Source organism: Garra rufa, chromosome 6, assembly GCF_049309525.1.
Source record: "Garra rufa chromosome 6, GarRuf1.0, whole genome shotgun sequence".
Taxonomy (NCBI): Eukaryota; Metazoa; Chordata; class Actinopteri; order Cypriniformes; family Cyprinidae; genus Garra; species Garra rufa.
Window position 1 is genome coordinate 33,959,942 of NC_133366.1, and position 18,605 is coordinate 33,978,546.

General features: G+C 36.5%; 2 protein-coding genes across 2 annotated transcripts in view; one reads left to right on the forward strand and one right to left on the reverse strand.

Moving 5' to 3' along the window:
* The window catches only part of lrba (LPS-responsive vesicle trafficking, beach and anchor containing), a 352,295-nt gene that overhangs the window by 222,299 nt on the left and 111,391 nt on the right, over window positions 1-18,605 (forward strand). Inside the window, exons 37-39 of the mRNA XM_073842640.1 lie at window positions 153-277; window positions 5,936-6,076; window positions 7,865-8,001. Of these exons, the coding sequence (XP_073698741.1) occupies window positions 153-277; window positions 5,936-6,076; window positions 7,865-8,001 (403 nt within the window). The remainder of the gene's footprint in view (window positions 1-152; window positions 278-5,935; window positions 6,077-7,864; window positions 8,002-18,605) is intronic.
* mab21l2 (mab-21-like 2) lies at window positions 9,334-11,103 on the reverse strand. Its single transcript, XM_073843077.1, has one exon. It carries the CDS (start codon window positions 10,776-10,778, stop codon window positions 9,699-9,701), a length of 1,080 nt encoding a protein of 359 aa, XP_073699178.1. The 5' UTR covers window positions 10,779-11,103; the 3' UTR covers window positions 9,334-9,698.

The window sequence follows — 18,605 nt, forward strand, 5'->3', positions numbered from 1 at the left end:
CACTGAAGAAGGTTGCAGCAAAACAAGGCCAGCATTATGCAGCTCTGCCTGTGCCACTTCTCACTGCATTGGCTAATTGCTAACATATGTGTCTCTCTCTTTTTCTCTCACTCTCTCTCTTTCTCTTTGCTTCTCTCTCTTCCTCTCGGCAGCAGACCGCGGGAGTTCTGGCGCCTGGACTACTGGGAGGATGACCTGAGGAGACGTCGGCGCTTCATCAGGAACCCGTTTGGGTCCACACACTCTGAGGCCACGCTCAAGGCTGCAGCAGAGCATGGTGGGTAATACATAGTCACATAATATCATGCGCTTACACTCGCAGACAGCCCAGTCTGTAGAGCCGTAACACTTTAGCCAGTGATAGCAGGTACATGGCTATAAAATTAAAAGTCACTGTAAAACCTTTATAGTGCAACAATACTCTGTTTAAAAAAATTATGTCCTGAGGCCTTTGTCTCTCCGATAATATTATGACAGTAATTTGCTGCTAATTTGTTTATTTACTACACGTAGTTTCCTCATTAGCTCAGATATTTAAGTACGGCTAATTGTTCTTAAATTGTCACTTTGTGTTCCTTCCTACCCATGCATGTCAGCAGCTGGTATTAAAGGTGAGTAAAGTTGTGAAGTTATTGGGAGACCTAGTAGCAAAGGTCTTTGTGTTTGTATTATATGTGTGTGCATCAGCGTTGGGGATGCTAGGTTAAAACAGTAGCTTGCCAAATTACAAGTTATTCATGATTTAAAGAAGTTAATTTTTAGCTACTTTTCCAAACAAGTATTGTTGTTGTAGTTTATCTACACTACATGCTACAACAGAAAAAAAAAATGTAAAGATGCATAAGGGGCAATGTCCTTGAACAGGTAAGTATCGGATATATATACATTTTATTAATTCAGAGCAGTATTTCTCTGCCTCACAAACAAGCACTTTTTAAATCAATGAAGTTAAGTCAAGGTAGTTTTCTTTAACATCTAATGCAGAGAAATGAATGAATGCATTTTAAATTATTCACTTGTATAAGAAGAGAAATTTAAAACAAGCCAGTTCAGTTGTTTTCCACCCACTGACTTTGATTTATATAAAATCTGCATAATTTATCACATAATGTTTTTTCTCATTATGTTTTCTTCATTAATAAATCATCACATTTGAACAATGCATCATGTAATTCATAACTCTACATATTGATAACAGTATAATGAGTTATCCATTCTAGATAGCTAGTAAACTTGAGGTTATTAAACTCATCAGGGGCTTGTGTGTCCTCTCCAACCCTCATTTAATGTCTTTACGATTGCTTTTGTGTTCAACACATTTTCCTTGCATTTAGATGTCCAGTTCATTTTAACCTGTTCCCTTTTTCTCTCTTTGATTTGTTCTGTTTGAATTGAGCTCTGCTCTATCACTTCATGCAGTGCAGCAATGCATACAGCATGTGAGAGTTAAAATGTTTTGCAGACTTTTTACTAATCTTTTCTTTCTGACGAGTTTTTAGCCACACTGTGAGATAGCGTGCTTTACAATCAGTGCCATTCAGCACTTGGACTTGAGCAGCTTAACCTATTGCACCCCTCAGAAACAGAGCCATTTCTAAGAAAAAATGTCTTCAATATGTCACTGCTTAGTCCCCTCAGAATGACACCGGTCCTTAAGACAAACGACCAATGTGACAGAAGTCAATAAGAATGTGATCTAAAAGCAATAAGTGCTCAGAATCCCAGCATCCTTAGAGACCGATGTGCCGCCCTAATGGTCATAATATGCAGCTGAATGGAAGGCCCTGAGGGGACCCAGTGATTTCTCTCCTTTTGCTCAGTCCTTTTTCTTCTCAGTATTCTTCTTTTGCTAACTTCGGACTTGGTTAAGTTCAAGTCCTTAAGGAACACTTTGGATCTCCTTTGAAATGGAACCTAAAACTTTGAGGCCTTAAAACCCTTCATTATACGCGAACGCTTCCCCAGTGACCATCCAGTGCAGGAAATAATCAATCCATCCATCAAGTATTTATGTGCATATATTAATTGTCTTCAACTTTACCTAAAAACCTATACAGGGTAAACACACACACGAACTATTATGACTCAAGTGCATGTTTAATCAATAATTTAGTAATTTAATGAAGTATACGATTCTTAACTCACAGTAAAATGTGATTACGGAAAGTGAACGAACAACAGAAAGCAGCTAATTGATGCTCAAAGCATTGATGTTTGTCTGCCCCCTCCTCCATAGAAAGCTTGTGTCTTTTCTGCTGACCCTAAATTTGTTGCGGAAGTGGAATGAAAGTCTTGGCCAAGATCTCAAGTTTTTAAACAGAGCGCAAGGGTCATATCTGGCTGTGATTATTCTCATGACATGTGGAAGAGAAAGTCATGATTTTTTTTTTTCTTCCTTTTTCAGCAATGCATAGAATACATAAAATTAAATATATCAATGTATGTATATTATATGTACAATTGGATGTACACTACCAGTCAAAAGTTTTTGAACAGTAAGATTTTTAATGTTTTTTTCATCTCTTCTGCTCACCAAGCCTGCGTTTATTTGATTTAAAGTACAGCAAAAACAGTTAAATTGTGAAATATTTTTATTATTTAAAATAACTGTTTTCTGTTTGATTATATAAATGTAATGTATTTCTATGATCAAAGCTACATTTTCAGCATCATTACTCCAGTCTTTTTATAGAAATTAATCATTTGAAATTAATAATAATGAAATTTCTATTTCAGATAAATGCTGTTCTTCTGAATGTTCTATTCATCAAAGAAACTTGAAAAAAATCTACTCAGCTGTTAATAATAACATATAATAACATAATAATAAAAATAATAAGTGTCTTTGAGAAGCAAATCAGAATATTAAAATGATTTCTGAAAGATCATGTGACTGGAGCAATGATGCTAAAAATTCCAATTTTAAATAGTAAAAGTATTTCACATTTTTACTGTTTTTGCTGTAATTTGGATCAAATAAATACAGGCTTGGTGAGCAGAAGAGACTACTTTAAAAAAAAAAAATCGTACTGTTCAAAAACTTTTGACTGGTGGTTTATAAGGAATATCAGCATTTCACCCCCCTCTCAAATAACAGCGATATCCTGGCATTTAAAAGAAACAGCATTTCTTTTTGATGAATATAGAAAGGCTTGCTTGCAAATTATTTTTGTTTTCATCACTCAAAATATATCACCATATCAAAACTTCCCTTTTTGGCATGCACAATTGCGATCATTCATCGCCAGCCAGGAAACAGTGGTCCGATTTACACCCCTAAGGCGCATGGCTGCTAGTTTGGTGAGATATGTATTTATGGCTGGAAAGCGCCATCTTTTCTGGGGATTGATTTTGGTAGGTGCGGGCTACGGTGTTGGGCAACTCATAGGAGTGTAAATACCTGAAGACTAATGTCTCTGTTCCTGTGATCAATAAGCTCCTCCTGACTTCACTCCTGGCTGCACTTGCGTTAAAAACAAATTTGTTAATTCTGACAATTTAATTGCCTTGCCTCCGTAGTCGCATATAAATGAGCATTTGAACCTGCACGGAAAAGGGAAACAGAGCTTAGAAGTGTAACGCAACTGCATGTATTTACATTAGCATTTGCTGAATGAGGGGAATGAATGAGCTTTTTAAGTAAAGCTGATGTATGAATGTAATCTTACAACATGGGTTTTTGACTCGTCTAGGTCACTGGTACCGGTACAGATTTATTAACACTTTTTTTTAGTCTAGGTATCCAATGTTTGATTGAATTGCATTATTTAAGTGGATTTGCAGAATACATATCATTTAAAAGCCAAAAGTAAACTTTTAGTTTTTCTTTTCTTATGCTTTGATATATTAATGCTAATATTTGTTCTTCGTTCTAAGGTTTTCTGTGTATCTTTATGATCAGAGTGTTAGCACTCACTAAGCTGTTACATTAAAAATGCAGTTTTAATAATACACACGACCAGTCAAAAGTTTTTTAATGTTTTTTAAAGAAGTCTCTTCTGCTCACCAAGCCTGCATTTAGTTGATCCAAAGCACAGCAAAAACAGTAACATTTTGAAATATTTTTACTATTTACAATAACTGTTTTCTATTTGAATAGATTTTGAATTGAAATTTATTCCTGTGATTTCAAAGCTGAATTTTAGCATCATTATAGCAGTTACATGATCCTTCAGAAATCATTGTAATATTCTGATTTGCCTCTCAAAAAACATTTATTATTATTATTATTATTATTATTATTATTATTATTATTATTATTATTATTATTATTATTATGTTGAAAACAGCTGAGTAGACTTTTTTCAGGTTTCTTTGGTGAATAAAAAATTCAGAAGAACAGCATTTATCTGAAACGGAAATCTTTTATAACATTATAAATATCTATATCATCACTTTTGATCAATTTTAAGCATCCTTCCTAAATAAAAGTATTAATTTCTAATTTCAAAACTTTTGACTGGTAGTGTACTGGTATTATATCAAAACATTAGGAAGAAGTGACTCCAGCTCGAATAGCTTAAGACACAATATTAAATAAATAGGAATAAATATTATTATGGTTGATTCCACAGAAGTAACACCATATTTCTGTCACATCCTTGTGTCCAGTCTGTCTGGCATGAGCGCACAGGCATGTGGTATGTATTAGGAAGCTGGTAGTAATTTCACTGCTGCTAACTACAAATTCTCTGGGGAGAGTTAATTACAGGAAGACCGTTCTAAATATCAGTGCACCAGCATACTTTCCATGACAAGAGATTTCTTTGCTCTGCTTTTCTAATGGTTTAGGCCTCTATTTATAAAGAGTTGTCTCAGGGTTGTGCTTCAAGTGCAAATTCAAACCCCCTCAGGTGATGTATCTGGAGAGAGAGAGAGGGGGCAGAGGTCACATGGCTCTGCGTCCATCGGTTCTGGACTTTGTGTAGCTCCACTATAGGCCAAAGAAGTCTGATGAGAGACTGCCCCATCACCTCTCTCTGTTTACATAGATGAAGGATTGCCTTTGTTTCTACTGTAGACCCGTTTTTGCCCCTCACCACTTGGGAATGCAGTGCTCTGTAAATGTTTACAGATTACCATTTTTCTTAAATAATCTATGCCGAACCTCAAGTCATGTACAGTTGAAATCAGACAGGGCCACTTCTGATTTTTGTCAGGGCCCAGGGTAAGCTTGACGTATTGAGCTGAATATACGTTCAATTGCAGTTCAAAATGTTTTAATGTTAACAAGTAGCTATTAGTTATTAGTATAAATATTACTTTTTTCAGACTGTAAATCTATAAAGTAAAATTCCATAAGCACATTAGATTTACTTTTTAAATCAGAAAGTCTATTATGGTCCATAATTTATGGACACACACTTTGGTCAGTTTATTGTGTATGATTTTGTTATTTTTGATTATTAGGGAACAACATGCCAGATTATATTTATGAAACAAAAATGTGTCAATAACACCTTGTTCACAAAGTTCGACTTTTATGCATTAATATGCATTCATTTCTCCATGACAATTCTGTTTGCCGTCTTTATGTAAATGAGCTGTTTAAATATTCAAACTATTAAAATACTTAAAGATCTGATCCACAAATAATAAACAAATACATTATCGGCTTGTATGGTTTTGACGTGTTGTTTTCATGTTAACTCATTGACATTTATGATAAAAAAAAATTATATTACGCTAGCTTAAGACGTGTTTATTCACAGTTTAAAATTTTATTTTAAAAATATCCATTAATCACATGCCTCTATTATATAATGCCAACCAGCGCATTCGTGTATTTTTTTTTCTTTTTATTGTATTATCTTATTTTATTTTACCTCTTTTGTGCAACCAACTTGCCCGTGCAAGCAGTACACTGACAGTCGTTTAAAGTTTTTGCGCGGTTACGCTTGGCTTGAAGGAATGTGATGTGTTTTGTTTTGTGCAGCTCCAGAGGAGGACGTGCTGAAAGGCAAACAGTCCATCAGGAGTTCAGTGCTGGGGAATCAGAACTCAGAGAGTGAGCTGCTCTTGGAGGACGATGACACTCTCTCATCCTTGGAAGAGAAAGATTTGGAGAACCTCACAGGTAAAGAACAGCAGCCTAGCGACGCACCGAGACAAACTAGAACGCTCTCATCAATGAAATACGCTGCGCTTGTTATACAGCGCTCCGGTTCTAATACTAAACGACGCTCAATACACTGTACGCGCGTACTGGCAGCTCCGGTGATTATGGCAGCGTTCTAGTTTGTTGCGTCGCGCTCCGGCAGTTTAGACGGCGTGTCACCCCCCTTCTTTTCGGACGTTAATGAGGGGATCACACCATTATCTGAAGCAGTCCTCTCTCATTAGCGGCCTGTGATCGGGTTAGATTTGAGTGAGCGCTCGAAGGCCAACAGTCATGACAGGAGTCTGCAGAGAGCTAGTCCCTGTATTTTCGCTTTACATATACAGTTTATATAAATAAAGTTGGGGTAAAATATTTAAAACAGAATGCTGAAAATTGTTCATTTAATTTAATTAGCTCAACAACACACTTGCATTCAAATCTGCTCATTTGCGGCCAATATCAGAAAATTGTTCTTGTTAAAAATTCTGAGTTTCTTCCGAAAAACACGTTTATACTTAAATCTTGTATTTTTCAGTTATGAAATAAAAGAATATAAATCTAAAACAGGACTGTTTTAATAGTTTAACAGTGTTTATTTTAATGCTTAAGGAGAATAATTATTAAACACAATTATATTATTTTATATTAATTTATATTTTTTCCTTACAAGTCTATTTAAAAGTTAATAATCTGTTCAACCGAACATAAACCGGATTTTATTTTACCCGCGTTTATAAGTCTTGATCTCATATAGGCAAGCATTCTGTCAATAAAAGACAGTCTCTCTCAAATAAAGTGCAAATTATCGTGAAGATTCGCCTTGTTTCAGATCATCCACTTAGCAGGCTGTTTGATTCTAGTGTAATTGAAACGTGTTCCGGTTTAGCGAAAAAAAACATGTTATTTCTGAGCCGTATTACATGCTGATGAACTTATCTGATCATGCCGTGCGTTTGTGAATTGAAGGGTGCTTGGGGAAATCAAACATGGGCTTGTGCTTGTTCTGACTGCAACGGCAGTTTGCAGGCGCGTATCCGATGCTTTGCGCATGTAAAGAGGCAGAAATTCCCTTGAGCGAGCCTTCAACATTGTCATGCTGGCATAAATTAAGATTGATGACAGATTAAACCCAAAGCCCGCAATCAATGCGCGCTGATTGACAGCGGATTTCAGCGCTTTTTGACATCGCGACTATACCGTTCCTATGACAGATGAAGCGCTTAAATATGTCTTTGTGCAGGGGATAATCCTATTTATGGATTAGTTTAATGCATTCGGTTTTTAAAAATGCAATATATTTTAATTAAATACTCCTTGAATTAACTAAAGTAATATTTAATGTTTTATGTTTATGTTAGAACAAATCTAAATTGTTTCTTCATGGTTTAGTTCCTAAGCTGTAATAATAAGAAAGCTGTAATATTATTATACTTGAGCATTAATCAGTTACACTTGCACTATATTTTATTAAATAATAAAATATAATATAGATTAAGCCTAAATCAATATATTAATAGTGTTTTTATTATTGAGTGTTCATCCTTAGCGTCCTCAGCTTTCCTTTACTTAGAGCTTTTCCCCGAAAGCTTATTAACACTAAAGATGTTCTATCAGGAAGTCAATACGTGCTCTTGTTGAGTTTATGTGTTCGAGTAAACACTCCGTATTCCTTTGAAATGGTTTCTATGCCAAGGGCAGTAGAGAGTGGGGGAGGCACACACACACACACACACACTAACCGCTGTGCTCTTCTGTGATCCGTAGGGCCTGTTAACCTGAGCACCAGTGCACAGCTGGTTGCGCCCGCTGTAGTGGTAAAAGGCACACTGTCCATCACGGCCTTGGAGTTATACTTTGAGGTGGATGAAGAAGACCCGAGTTTTAAGAACGTTGATCCCAAGGTAAGAGGGTTTTGCATCCAAAATGACTCCAGTTGGCTCAAGCTTTGCACACTAAATATGGATTGCCTAGCCATTGCATATACATTGTTATTTAATGTGCATTCACAATATCATTTTTTTTAAATGTATGTAACTACCTTTCCACACAGGGTTTGAGTATACTGGCTTTTTGTGGTTATCTTATCTCATATCATAACACAAAGACAGCACAGGCTTTGCTGATATAAAAAGTCGCTGTCTTTCCTCAGAGCATGTTGCATGTGTTACAACTGTTCATAACATATGTGGGTCAAGGCTGTTAAAGTCTAACTTGCCATCACCATTGGTGTGTAGCTGAGGTCTGCCACCGAAAAATCCTGACTATTAATGCAAATGCTTGAAGAGGATGACATAATTTATTACATTTGTCTGAATGATTGATTCATTCCAAGTTTTGTTTTGCTTTTGGAAGAACAAAGTATCAACTTTCAATATTTCATTAACTATGAAATTCCTTTTCTATTTATGTCTTTGAATTGTCTTGCTTTCAATAAAGTTGTTCTGCTAAAAGCTAGGTTAATAATAATGTTTTGGTGTTTTGCTATAGTAACAGAATTGTGAAATAAAATGGTTACTTTAGCCAGAATAAAATAGCTATATTGGTATTAGTAGATTATATATTTATTTGTTTGTTGCAAAACATTGTGTAAGTAATCTTTTTAGTAGTCTTTTTTTATTCTAATCAGCTGTTTTTATTTTTGCAGTTATCAATACAAATAAATCTTTTTTAAACAGGGATTTCCAGAGTAAATTACCAGAATTCTTTACTCCAAAGCATTAGCTTTATTATTTAGTCAAAAAAGTTAAAATGCAAAATAGTTAGTTTTATGTAGTGCTAAAGTGGTTTTAATCTGTGAAAATAAGTACTGTTGGTCTATGTGAGAGATCGTCTGTTTACGTTTTATTTTTACATTTTGTTTAGAAGTGTAAATGGCCTTGGTTTCATTAAGATGCGATCCATTATTGCTATTATTTTTTAAAATACGATCATCTTTATTTTGTTTCTAGTGTCTATTTATTAAATCTTCTTTTTTTTTTTTGTATACAGCAACAGACCACGCGTATTTTCTGCGTTTCGTTTCGTAAGAGTTAAACAGAATGAGCAGTCCACAAATACACACCGTCTCCTAATATTACTTTTACTTATGCTTTGGTGAAAATAGCGAAAACATATCCCAAAACTATATGCTTAATTATTTATGCATCTAGCTGATGTATTGTAGTCCCACTGATGCCAGGAGTTTTGAATTGAGTAATGACAAATGCCAAGTTTAAATTTCATCGTGTCATGATTTTATTACACGTTTCAATTTTTGATCACATCATGAAAAAAATTGAACTTGGCACGCTACATTTTTTAATTCGCAATTAAAGATCTTGTGCATATATTTAAATAAAATTTTCACTTTGTGAAAACAGTTCAAACAAACAACAAAATCATTACACTTAGTTTAAAATGTACCTTCAATGTCCCGTTTGAGCCTTGGCAAAAGCAAATGCTTCGGGGTCTTTTTTTTCTTTTAAAGTTTTATTTGAATCTTTTATTTTCTTGGTTTCACTACTCGGAGAGCACCATGATCACATTCTCTCCACTTTCAGTGTTGTGATCTCAATCGTCCGTTAATATTCACCGACATAAAATGTCCTCCTTTTGCATCTTACAGTTTATCCAAACTTTTAGCGTTGGTTAGGATTTCTCTGGCCAGTCTCCAGGTCTGTTTGGCCGCTGTCTCCAGGGCTGAGTGTGGTTTACCCTGAAACAGGTCTAGATTGGGTAAGAAGTAATGCGGGCACCGGCGGCACTGCAGACAGGAGATGAGCTGCAGCAGAATACCGTTCAGACGGTCGCCGAGGCACGACTCGTCCCAGTCAGTCTCCCGCGGGTGTTTCTCGCACTCATACAGCAGCAGGGTCTTCATGTGGTAGTTATTGAGCGGCTGTCCCGGCAGCTCGAGATGTCGGTCACGGAGAGTCTTTAGAACAGAGAGGCATTTCTTCCTACAGCCCGACATCAGAAGCCTGTTCTCGGCCTCGGCGAACTGCAAGACCCAGGCATCGCTTTCCGCCGAGCTCTGTTTTCCCGTTAACGAGTAGCACTCTTTGGAGAGGAGGTTAAAACCCTCAGCTTTCACCTCCGCCACCCGGTTCGGCCCGGGCCACGGGATGTGAGGCATGGGCCACTGAGCAGCACTTCTAGGCCAGATGCCCGTGCACTTGAAGGCCGGGGTGATCTGCACTACGTATCTCTCCCTAATGCGCAGTTTCACTTCGCTCGTGTCCGCCACCATCTTAACCACGTCCCGGTAGCTGCATTTATCCACGGCCTGGGCCACCAGCGTCTGGAAGCGGGAGCGGATCTTTCGCGCCGACAGATAACCGGAGGCGGTGATGAACTCCACCCACAGGGACATGCTCCTCTTACGGCCGTCGCTGAGTTTGAGCACCGCGCAGCCAGGCAGAGAGCCGTCATCCACGAAGTTGAAGACTCCCATCTGGTTCAGGTAAAGCACGACCTCGAACTCGTTAGGTGCGATGACCTCCATGCCCTCATAGCGCGCGTCTATCTCGCTCAGCGAGCTGATGAAACGCGGCTCCTGGACCTCCACCTCCTTCAGCACGTCCGACACCACCTTACACACCTCTCGTATGGTCTTGGCGATGGCCGCTTTGCGCGCCTGGCATCTTTCGTTGTAATATTTATTGAGCTGGTAAACCAGCTTTGCTTGCGTTGCAATCATATTAGGGCACAGATCCGGACTGTAGACCGGAGTTTCGCAGTACGCCGATGGATCCAATGCTTACCGGTGAAGCCAGAGGCACAACTCCCAGCAAAGAGAAAAAAAAAGAAGTGATGAAGTTTGCGCCCACAGCGGATAGACGTCAAGTTTGGACCAGGAAACGGATGGATGCAACGCACTGCGACTTTCCCAACTCGGCTTGAAAAGGTTTTAAGCGTGTAAGTTGCTCTCCGAGCCAGTATCATCTGCAGGATAAATCTCCGCGCGTCATGTCATCATCTCTCTCACTTGTGTTTGCGCATGAAAACTGTGCGCCAGTGTGCAGTTGTCCAGACTCAGCCGTGAGTGTTGGAATTGTTTAGTTTATGAATGGTCCTCTAGCTGGAGTGAAAAGGGGACGGGCATCTGTTTCTGGCCAACCAGCGTGCTAGCTGTCAGTGGAGTTGTCCAATCACAGCTTCGGTGCGCTGGAGAGACGCTCTCCTCCTGAACATCCAGCGCTCGGAGCCGCGGCGCCTTCAGGTTAGGCTATACAGACGGCATTAGGAGCGCACATTTTAGCTATAAGCTTTTACTTTCTTTAACCTTGCCTACAATACAGCTATTTGACATGTCGGGAGCTTGTTGTTTCGCTGTATGTACATTTGGTAGTTTAGTAGGATTCGGTAAAAATATACTTTTAAATGCATATTTGTGAATGCTTATTTGTGCGATTTACGTATATATATTTGTTTACATAGAATTCAGCTTTAGTTTTTTAGAACTGACTGCTATTTGATTTATGTTAAACACGATATAGTCAGGTTACCGCGCACTGCTAGTGTTGCATTCGTCCACCGCGATTAGATCCATGCTCAAAAAGTAGGATACTGCTTCAGATGGATCAAATAAGCATCTGTGTGTGCTTGTGTTCGCATGATAGTGGAGTTGTAGCTTTTGTAATATTGTGACAATGCCGAAAACATACTGATCCAGATTGGTTGAATTGTTTTCTAATTGTTCAGCCTGTTCGTACTTATAATTTCAACACAATTGAGAGTCTTATACATGACAGTGTTTACAACTATATAGAGTTTTATTTTTAAATTATAGTACCGTTTATGGTCAGTAAATTCAAGAGTGTAATGAAACGTTTTAGAGACTGATATGTCATTCGGGTTATTCAGTGTTATTGTAATTAGAGGACTGAGCTGTAATGAATTGGGGTTTAGAAACGCTCCATTGCGGATGTATGAGCAACCTGCACATTCAGGATTTAACTTCTGCATGTACTTAATATAAGGAAAATAAATGAACGTTTTTTTAAGAACAGAAAGGATAAAAAACGGATAAAAAATAAAGCTGGGCTGTAATTTAAAAAAAAAATCTTGTAGTTAAAGTTTCGTATATTTTCTTTCATATTCATAAAGAACCAATATTTATTTACTTAGACTTTAGAATTTTTTTCTGCAGTCTTTTAATGCATGTAATTTAGTACTTTTTAATTGTTGTGTGTGCGTAGTGTTTTTCGATTCTTTATTTACTTAGCCTACTTTTATAGCTAGCATTTGCTCTCCGTTCGCTCTCTGCAATCATTGCTTTCATTAAAATAACTTTTTAAAAATGTTACAAATTTGGTTTCTATTTTCCCCACCGTTGCTCTGTTCTCACAGGAGTTGAGTGTGAATCTGTGCAGCATTTCCTCGGCAGCGTAGCGTGTTAAGATGAATAATTTAAAGAGAGATTGTTTGGTGTGGTAATTGAAGTCTCTTATCAAGCCAGACTTCATGTTGTATGAGTTGAGCTCTCATCACAGTTGTCTTAACGACAGGCTTACGAGAAAGTCTGCAGATATAGCGCTGCTTGGTGTAGGATGCGTTGCTCTAAATGAGGCCATTCAGAGTATTGATCCGTCGCGAGCGAGTGTGTTTTTACAGTGAGAAAAACGAATGTCAAGAGTTTGTGTTGTTAAGCCCATCTGAGAGCCCGCAGGGTGTTGTATTTTTCGCTTGAGTAAAAACACTGTTTGTTAGAGGCACGCTGAGCGAATGCTCTTTCGTTAAAGAAACTTCACGGTGTTTTATTTAATTACACAAACATTGTTTTTGCTCCTAAACAGTAAAACAACATCACGAAATCACACGCAAGGAGATTGATTAATATTGCTACAAATATGTGATTGGAATGCATTTTAATTTTAAGTTAAGTTGTAAAAAAAATATAGACGTTTATATTTTAATAAAAGAACGTTCAACAGGTATTCGCTATGGGAATCTTCAGCCATCTTATGGTTCCGTCTTTTTATATATGACTTTGTTTTGTAATGCTAAAGAAATGACGCAATTGAAGTTTATTGTAGAACGCTACGATAAATGAATCGTGTGTTGGTCTAATATTGTGAACTTTTTCAAGAAAATGTTTATAATTGCTTCTACAATTCAGTATTGAATATTTATGTAGTAAAATATTTAATCTAAATTAGATTAAGGTTAACACACTTTTACCCAGCCTTTTTATTTTTGATCAGTATTTGGCAGGTCACAGTGCTAACTGAACTGAATGACACTGGCTTAAAGCAGTTAAACACACTGCTGCTTCCTTAGATGCATTTTTTAGAATAATAAATGTTTCTTATTAAAAGTAAAAAGAAAATTGTTTGCAATAATTTGGTGCATATAACCCTGCTCACAATTCATATCATCAAACATCAAACTGTTTGAGATCAGTTAGTTAAATTGTTGCAAGCTTTAATTAATTTGCAAGATTAAAAGAATTAAATAAATTAATAATTTAATCATTTAATTACTGTTATTATTGGATTTTTTGAGCAAAGGTTTTTAACTTGTCTTTTAAATCAGTGTTTAAGCAAGTTATAAGTATATGCAGTTAATCTTTAGATAGGTACAATTTACTGTCTGAAGGAAAGAAGCAATTGCTATTAAAAAGGTCATTAATCTGTGTTTGGCATTTGGAAGCATTTCATTTATTTCCATAATTTGCAAAATTATGTTAGTGTTTATTAATTGGAGGAGTTGGAGTGTTATGTTTTATTTGCAAATATGCAAAACCAAGAAACATTTGTTTGCTTAACTGTGACTACAATGAGCAATTTCAGATCTCAGAGCAACTGACAAACTCATGCCTTGAAATGAATGCGCTAATGCAAATGCATAATATCTTGAAAATATTTTCCGTTTTCATTTAGCAAGCATTTATAGCATTTTCAGTGTGACTTATGTGACCTTGGAACACAAAAGCAGTCATAAGTAGCACAGGTATATTTGTAGCAAAAGGCAAAAATACATATGGGTCAAACTTATTGATTTTTCATTTATGCCAAAAATCATAAGGGTATTAAGTAAAGATCTTTTTTTTTTAAATTTCCTACCATAAATATATCAAAACTTAATTTTTGATTAGTAATATGCATCGCTGTGAACTTCATTTGGACAACTTTAAAGGCTTTTTTTTGCACCCTCAGATTTTATATTTTCAAATACTTGTATATAGGCAAATATTATCATTACCCTTATTACTGGTTTTGTGGTCCAGGGTCACATATTTGGTTACAATTAGTTGATATTACATCCATTCACAAATTGAAAAGTTGAATAAACCTTATTATTTTTTCTTAATAATTAATTATTAGTCTTAATTCTTAATTAAGCAAATTAATATTCATTAAAGAGCTAACCAAATCGTAATGTAAATGGTTCCGGACCTATCATTTTTAAAGCATTCTTTCCTTCCTTTTAATTATTTTAATATAAAGGTAAAAGGCAGGCTTTGAATCGCTGACATCTCAGCAAGTGGTGGAATTTCTTTGATTCTTCTAACATTAATGTGCCAAAGAGTGTTCTTGAACCTAATGATACACTTAGCAGAACTGAATAGAACCGTTTAAATAAGCTCCAACAAATGCTTTTGGGCTCTTTTCTCCCCTTTTATCTCTTTTTTTTGAAAACATTCCGTATTATCTGGAGACCAAAAGAGCTTTCGTCTTAGCGAGTGCAGGCTGAACGAGAAGATGAGAGAGGCACAGTAGTGTGGAGCCACTCCTCTTTGATCTGATGACTCCACTCTGATCCTCTCTACAACACTGGACAGTGTCTGATAAGACTCTCTCTCCTTCTCATTCCTTGTGTCTTGAAGAGTCCAATGTGATTTCCAGGTCATCTGACCTAGTTTAAAAAAAAAAAGAGTCAGATAGTGTTGGCTGATCAAAGAAAAAAGAAAAACAGCGATCCGGATAACTTCAGGGGCACCTACTAAGACGAGCTCTTTTGGGTTTCCCACAAAGCACATATTTCAGGGCATATTTAAACGGGAAAAATATGAAAAACGTTGAGGTGGCAGATACCGTCCACATTTCCATTGTGCTTTTTCAACTTTGCATGCATGGTTTTGTACCCTATTGTGTTTTACCAGTCTGGTATATCCCAAAATATGTAACATCCTTGTTCTGTAAAGCACAAAGACATCCTTGCTGAATAAAAACACGTCTATAGTGTCCTCCAGGCTCGTTTAGGAGCAGAAAAAAGAAAAAAAAAGTGCAGCAGTTTTTCTTCCGTCTCAGCTGAAGTTAGCATGTTTTGCTCTTTCATGTCAATGATAAGAGGGGGAGAATGTCAGTTACAGATGCTTTTAGCCTGTAGTCTTTTTCTGCCTCACATTGGAAACGTGAGAGGCAGCAGGCAATAAAAGGCACACCGTCTTACCCGCGTTTCACACACACACAGACGGCCCCAGCTGCATTTGCCCCTAGGAGACGGCCCCAAACAAGTCAACCAGTGGTACTAATTGCTTGGCAGGCCTTTCCGCATCTGCCAGGGAGATCTGGTGAGGTCATGGAGCAGATGGGTGTCTCTCTGTGTCCCTCATATTCACCGTCTGCATTTGATCTGTTTAGGATTTTCTTGATCAGACACTTTACTATGTTGTCCTCATGATTCTCCGTTGCACTTGGTTTTATATATTGTTGCGCTGCTTTAAAACATTTTGACATTTAGACATTGTCTAGGCTGAATTTACACCATGTCCTTTTTCAAACTAAATTTATTTGGAAATAGTGTATCAGACAAGCTCTAAAGTGAAACAGTATACTATATAGTGTACAGTACAGGCATATTCAATGATAAATGTTTCCCAAATACTGCACTACTTTCTGTATCTGGGTGATTAATCAAGCTAAAAACAGGATTCCAAATGAAGTGTGTGACACTATATTTACGTAAGTACTGTTATATTAGATATATATTTTTATAGATACAGTTGAGGTCAAATGTTTACATACACCTTGCAGAATCTGCAAAATGTTATTGTACCAAAGTAAGAGGGATCAAACTATTTGCATGTTATTTATTTATTTAGTACTGACCTGAATAAGATATTTTACATAAGATATAAAGACATTTTCACGTTATGTTTCATAAGAGAAAATAATAGTTGAATTTATAAAAATGACGCCATTTAAAAGTTTACATACGCTTGATTCTTAATACTAAAAGTCATGAGTTCCTTGTAAACTGCCAGTTGTTCTTCAGAAAAGTCCTTCAGGTCCCACAGATTCTTTAGTTTTTCAGCATTTTTGCTTCAGATTAAAAAACGAGTCGGGGGTAAAAACATTTTGAATGTGAAGATCAGGGTAAATTTGACTTATTTTGTCTTCTGGGGAACATGTAAATATCTTCTGTAATTTCTGAAGGGCAGTACTAAATGAAAAAAAATATGATATTTAGGCAAAATAAGAAAAAATTACTCATCTTCGTTCTGTTCAAAAGTTTACACCCCCGGCTCTTAATGCATTGTTTTTCCTTCTAAAGCATCAGTGATCTTTTGAACCTTCTGTAATAGTTGCACTTGAGTCCCTCAGTTGTCTACAGTGTGAAAGATGGATCTCAAAATCATACAGTCATTGTTGGAAAGTGTGAACAAAAATGCTGGAAAACCAAAGAATTTGTGGAACCTGAAGAATTTTTTTCTAAAGAACAGCAGGCAGTTTAACTTTTCAAGACAAACAACTCTCGTGAACGTGTGAACAACTATCACTAAACAAACAAACAAACAAACAAAAAAACACAGCTGTGGATCATTCAGGTTACAGCACAGTATTAAGAATCAAGTGTCTGTAAACTTTTGTACAGGGTCATTTTTATAAAATCAACTGTTTGTTTCTCTTGTGGACTTTATGTAAACATCTTTTATGTGAAATGTCTTATTCAGGTCAGTATTAAATAAAAAATAACATGCATTTTGTATGATTCCTTTTATTTTGTAAAATAATGAACATTTTGCAGATTCTGCAAGGTGTATGCAAACTTTTGACATCAACTGTATATTGCTAGGATGAATCAGGACACTTGTTTGATCTAGAACAGTTAAAATCACCTTGAGATCAGTTGGTTTGATATTTTGTTTTATACTACAATTTAATGCAGAGTGCTGGTAATTGACTTTATTTGATTAGCAATAAGTTGTATCGTTTACTCCTTGAATTCACACATTTATAAACGTCTTCCCAGTTTCAGCCACTGCTGTTCGATTCAGGCAGTGCCTTCTGAAGGACAAGCTCCGTTCACACCTAATTGGGTAGGAGGAGAGGAGAGAAGGTGGGAGGGATGTTACGCAGGGAAAGTATTGTTACGCTTGTCCTACAAACATCCTGGAGTGGCTTGACACACACACTCACACGGGGTCTCACACCCTCTTCATTCGGTTGCTACAGACGACCTTCAACTGCTGCTGATCAGTGTCAGGTTGTCTGAAGATTTCATTGATTTTTCAGTTAGGCGTAAGTAGTTTGTGCAGAGGCAAATGGCCAACTACAGCAGCTCTGTCACTATCAATGAGCTGGAGGAGAGCAGCCGTGACTGTTGCTCATATCAGCATTTACACACTGCATGTCCTGCATGAGTCGATAAATTGATGAGTCGTACAGTGACTTGAATGATGAGGGGATCTCTCTCTTTCTCTCTCTCTGCCCTTCTACACAGTGGGGACCAAAAGTCTAAGACCATTTAGAAAATCGGGGAGTTACTATTCAATTTAAACCTGGAGATAAAAACTGAAAAACTGAAGTCAAATCTGTTGTGACGTTAAATGTATGAGAAATATTTGGTATACAAGAGACAATATAAGCTTGATTGTTAAAACAAAACTTTCTGAACTCATGTAAGTCAGTATATTCCACTAATATAATTTGGAATGAGGAAAAAATGTTTTAATTTTGAAAAATTAATATGAGGTTGAAGGACATTCTCTGGAAAACAACAAAGATTCTGCATTACTTGAGATTAAATCATGGAGTCTACTGGGTTTATTCTCTTCTCTGTCACTTATTATTTACTTAGTATTTTTTTTTTCCACAGTTCTCAAAAGATGGAAATCATATGTGAATGTGAGTTGAACTTTAAAGTATACTGTGAAGAACTGAATGTTCTCAATTTGGAAAAAAATGTAGGGAAAAGACTATATGTGTACTTTATAAATATTATAGTCCTTATAAATAATAGTTCACAGAAAACGTAATGACTTTGAAAATGGCCGTTATAAATTATACAATTGTGCACAAAGAAACTACTAAAGTCAGAGCTCTTCAAGTTTTTGAAATGTTTATGCATATTAATTATAAACTTGTTAAAGGATTAGTTCACTTCCAGAATAAACTTTTCCTGGTAATTTACTCACCCAAATGTCCATCCAAGATGTCCATGTTCTTCTTTTTTCAGTCGAAAAGAAATCAAGGCTTTTGAGGAAGATATTTCAGGATTTTTCTTCATGTAGTGGACTTCAGTGGTGGCCAATTGGTTGAAGGTTCAAATTGCAGATTTAATGCAGCTTCAAAGGGCT

Coding starts and splice junctions, on each gene's coding strand:
- mab21l2 (XM_073843077.1), bottom strand. CDS start 10,778: ATGATTGCAACGCAAGCAAAGCTGGTTTACCAGCTCAATAAATATTAC.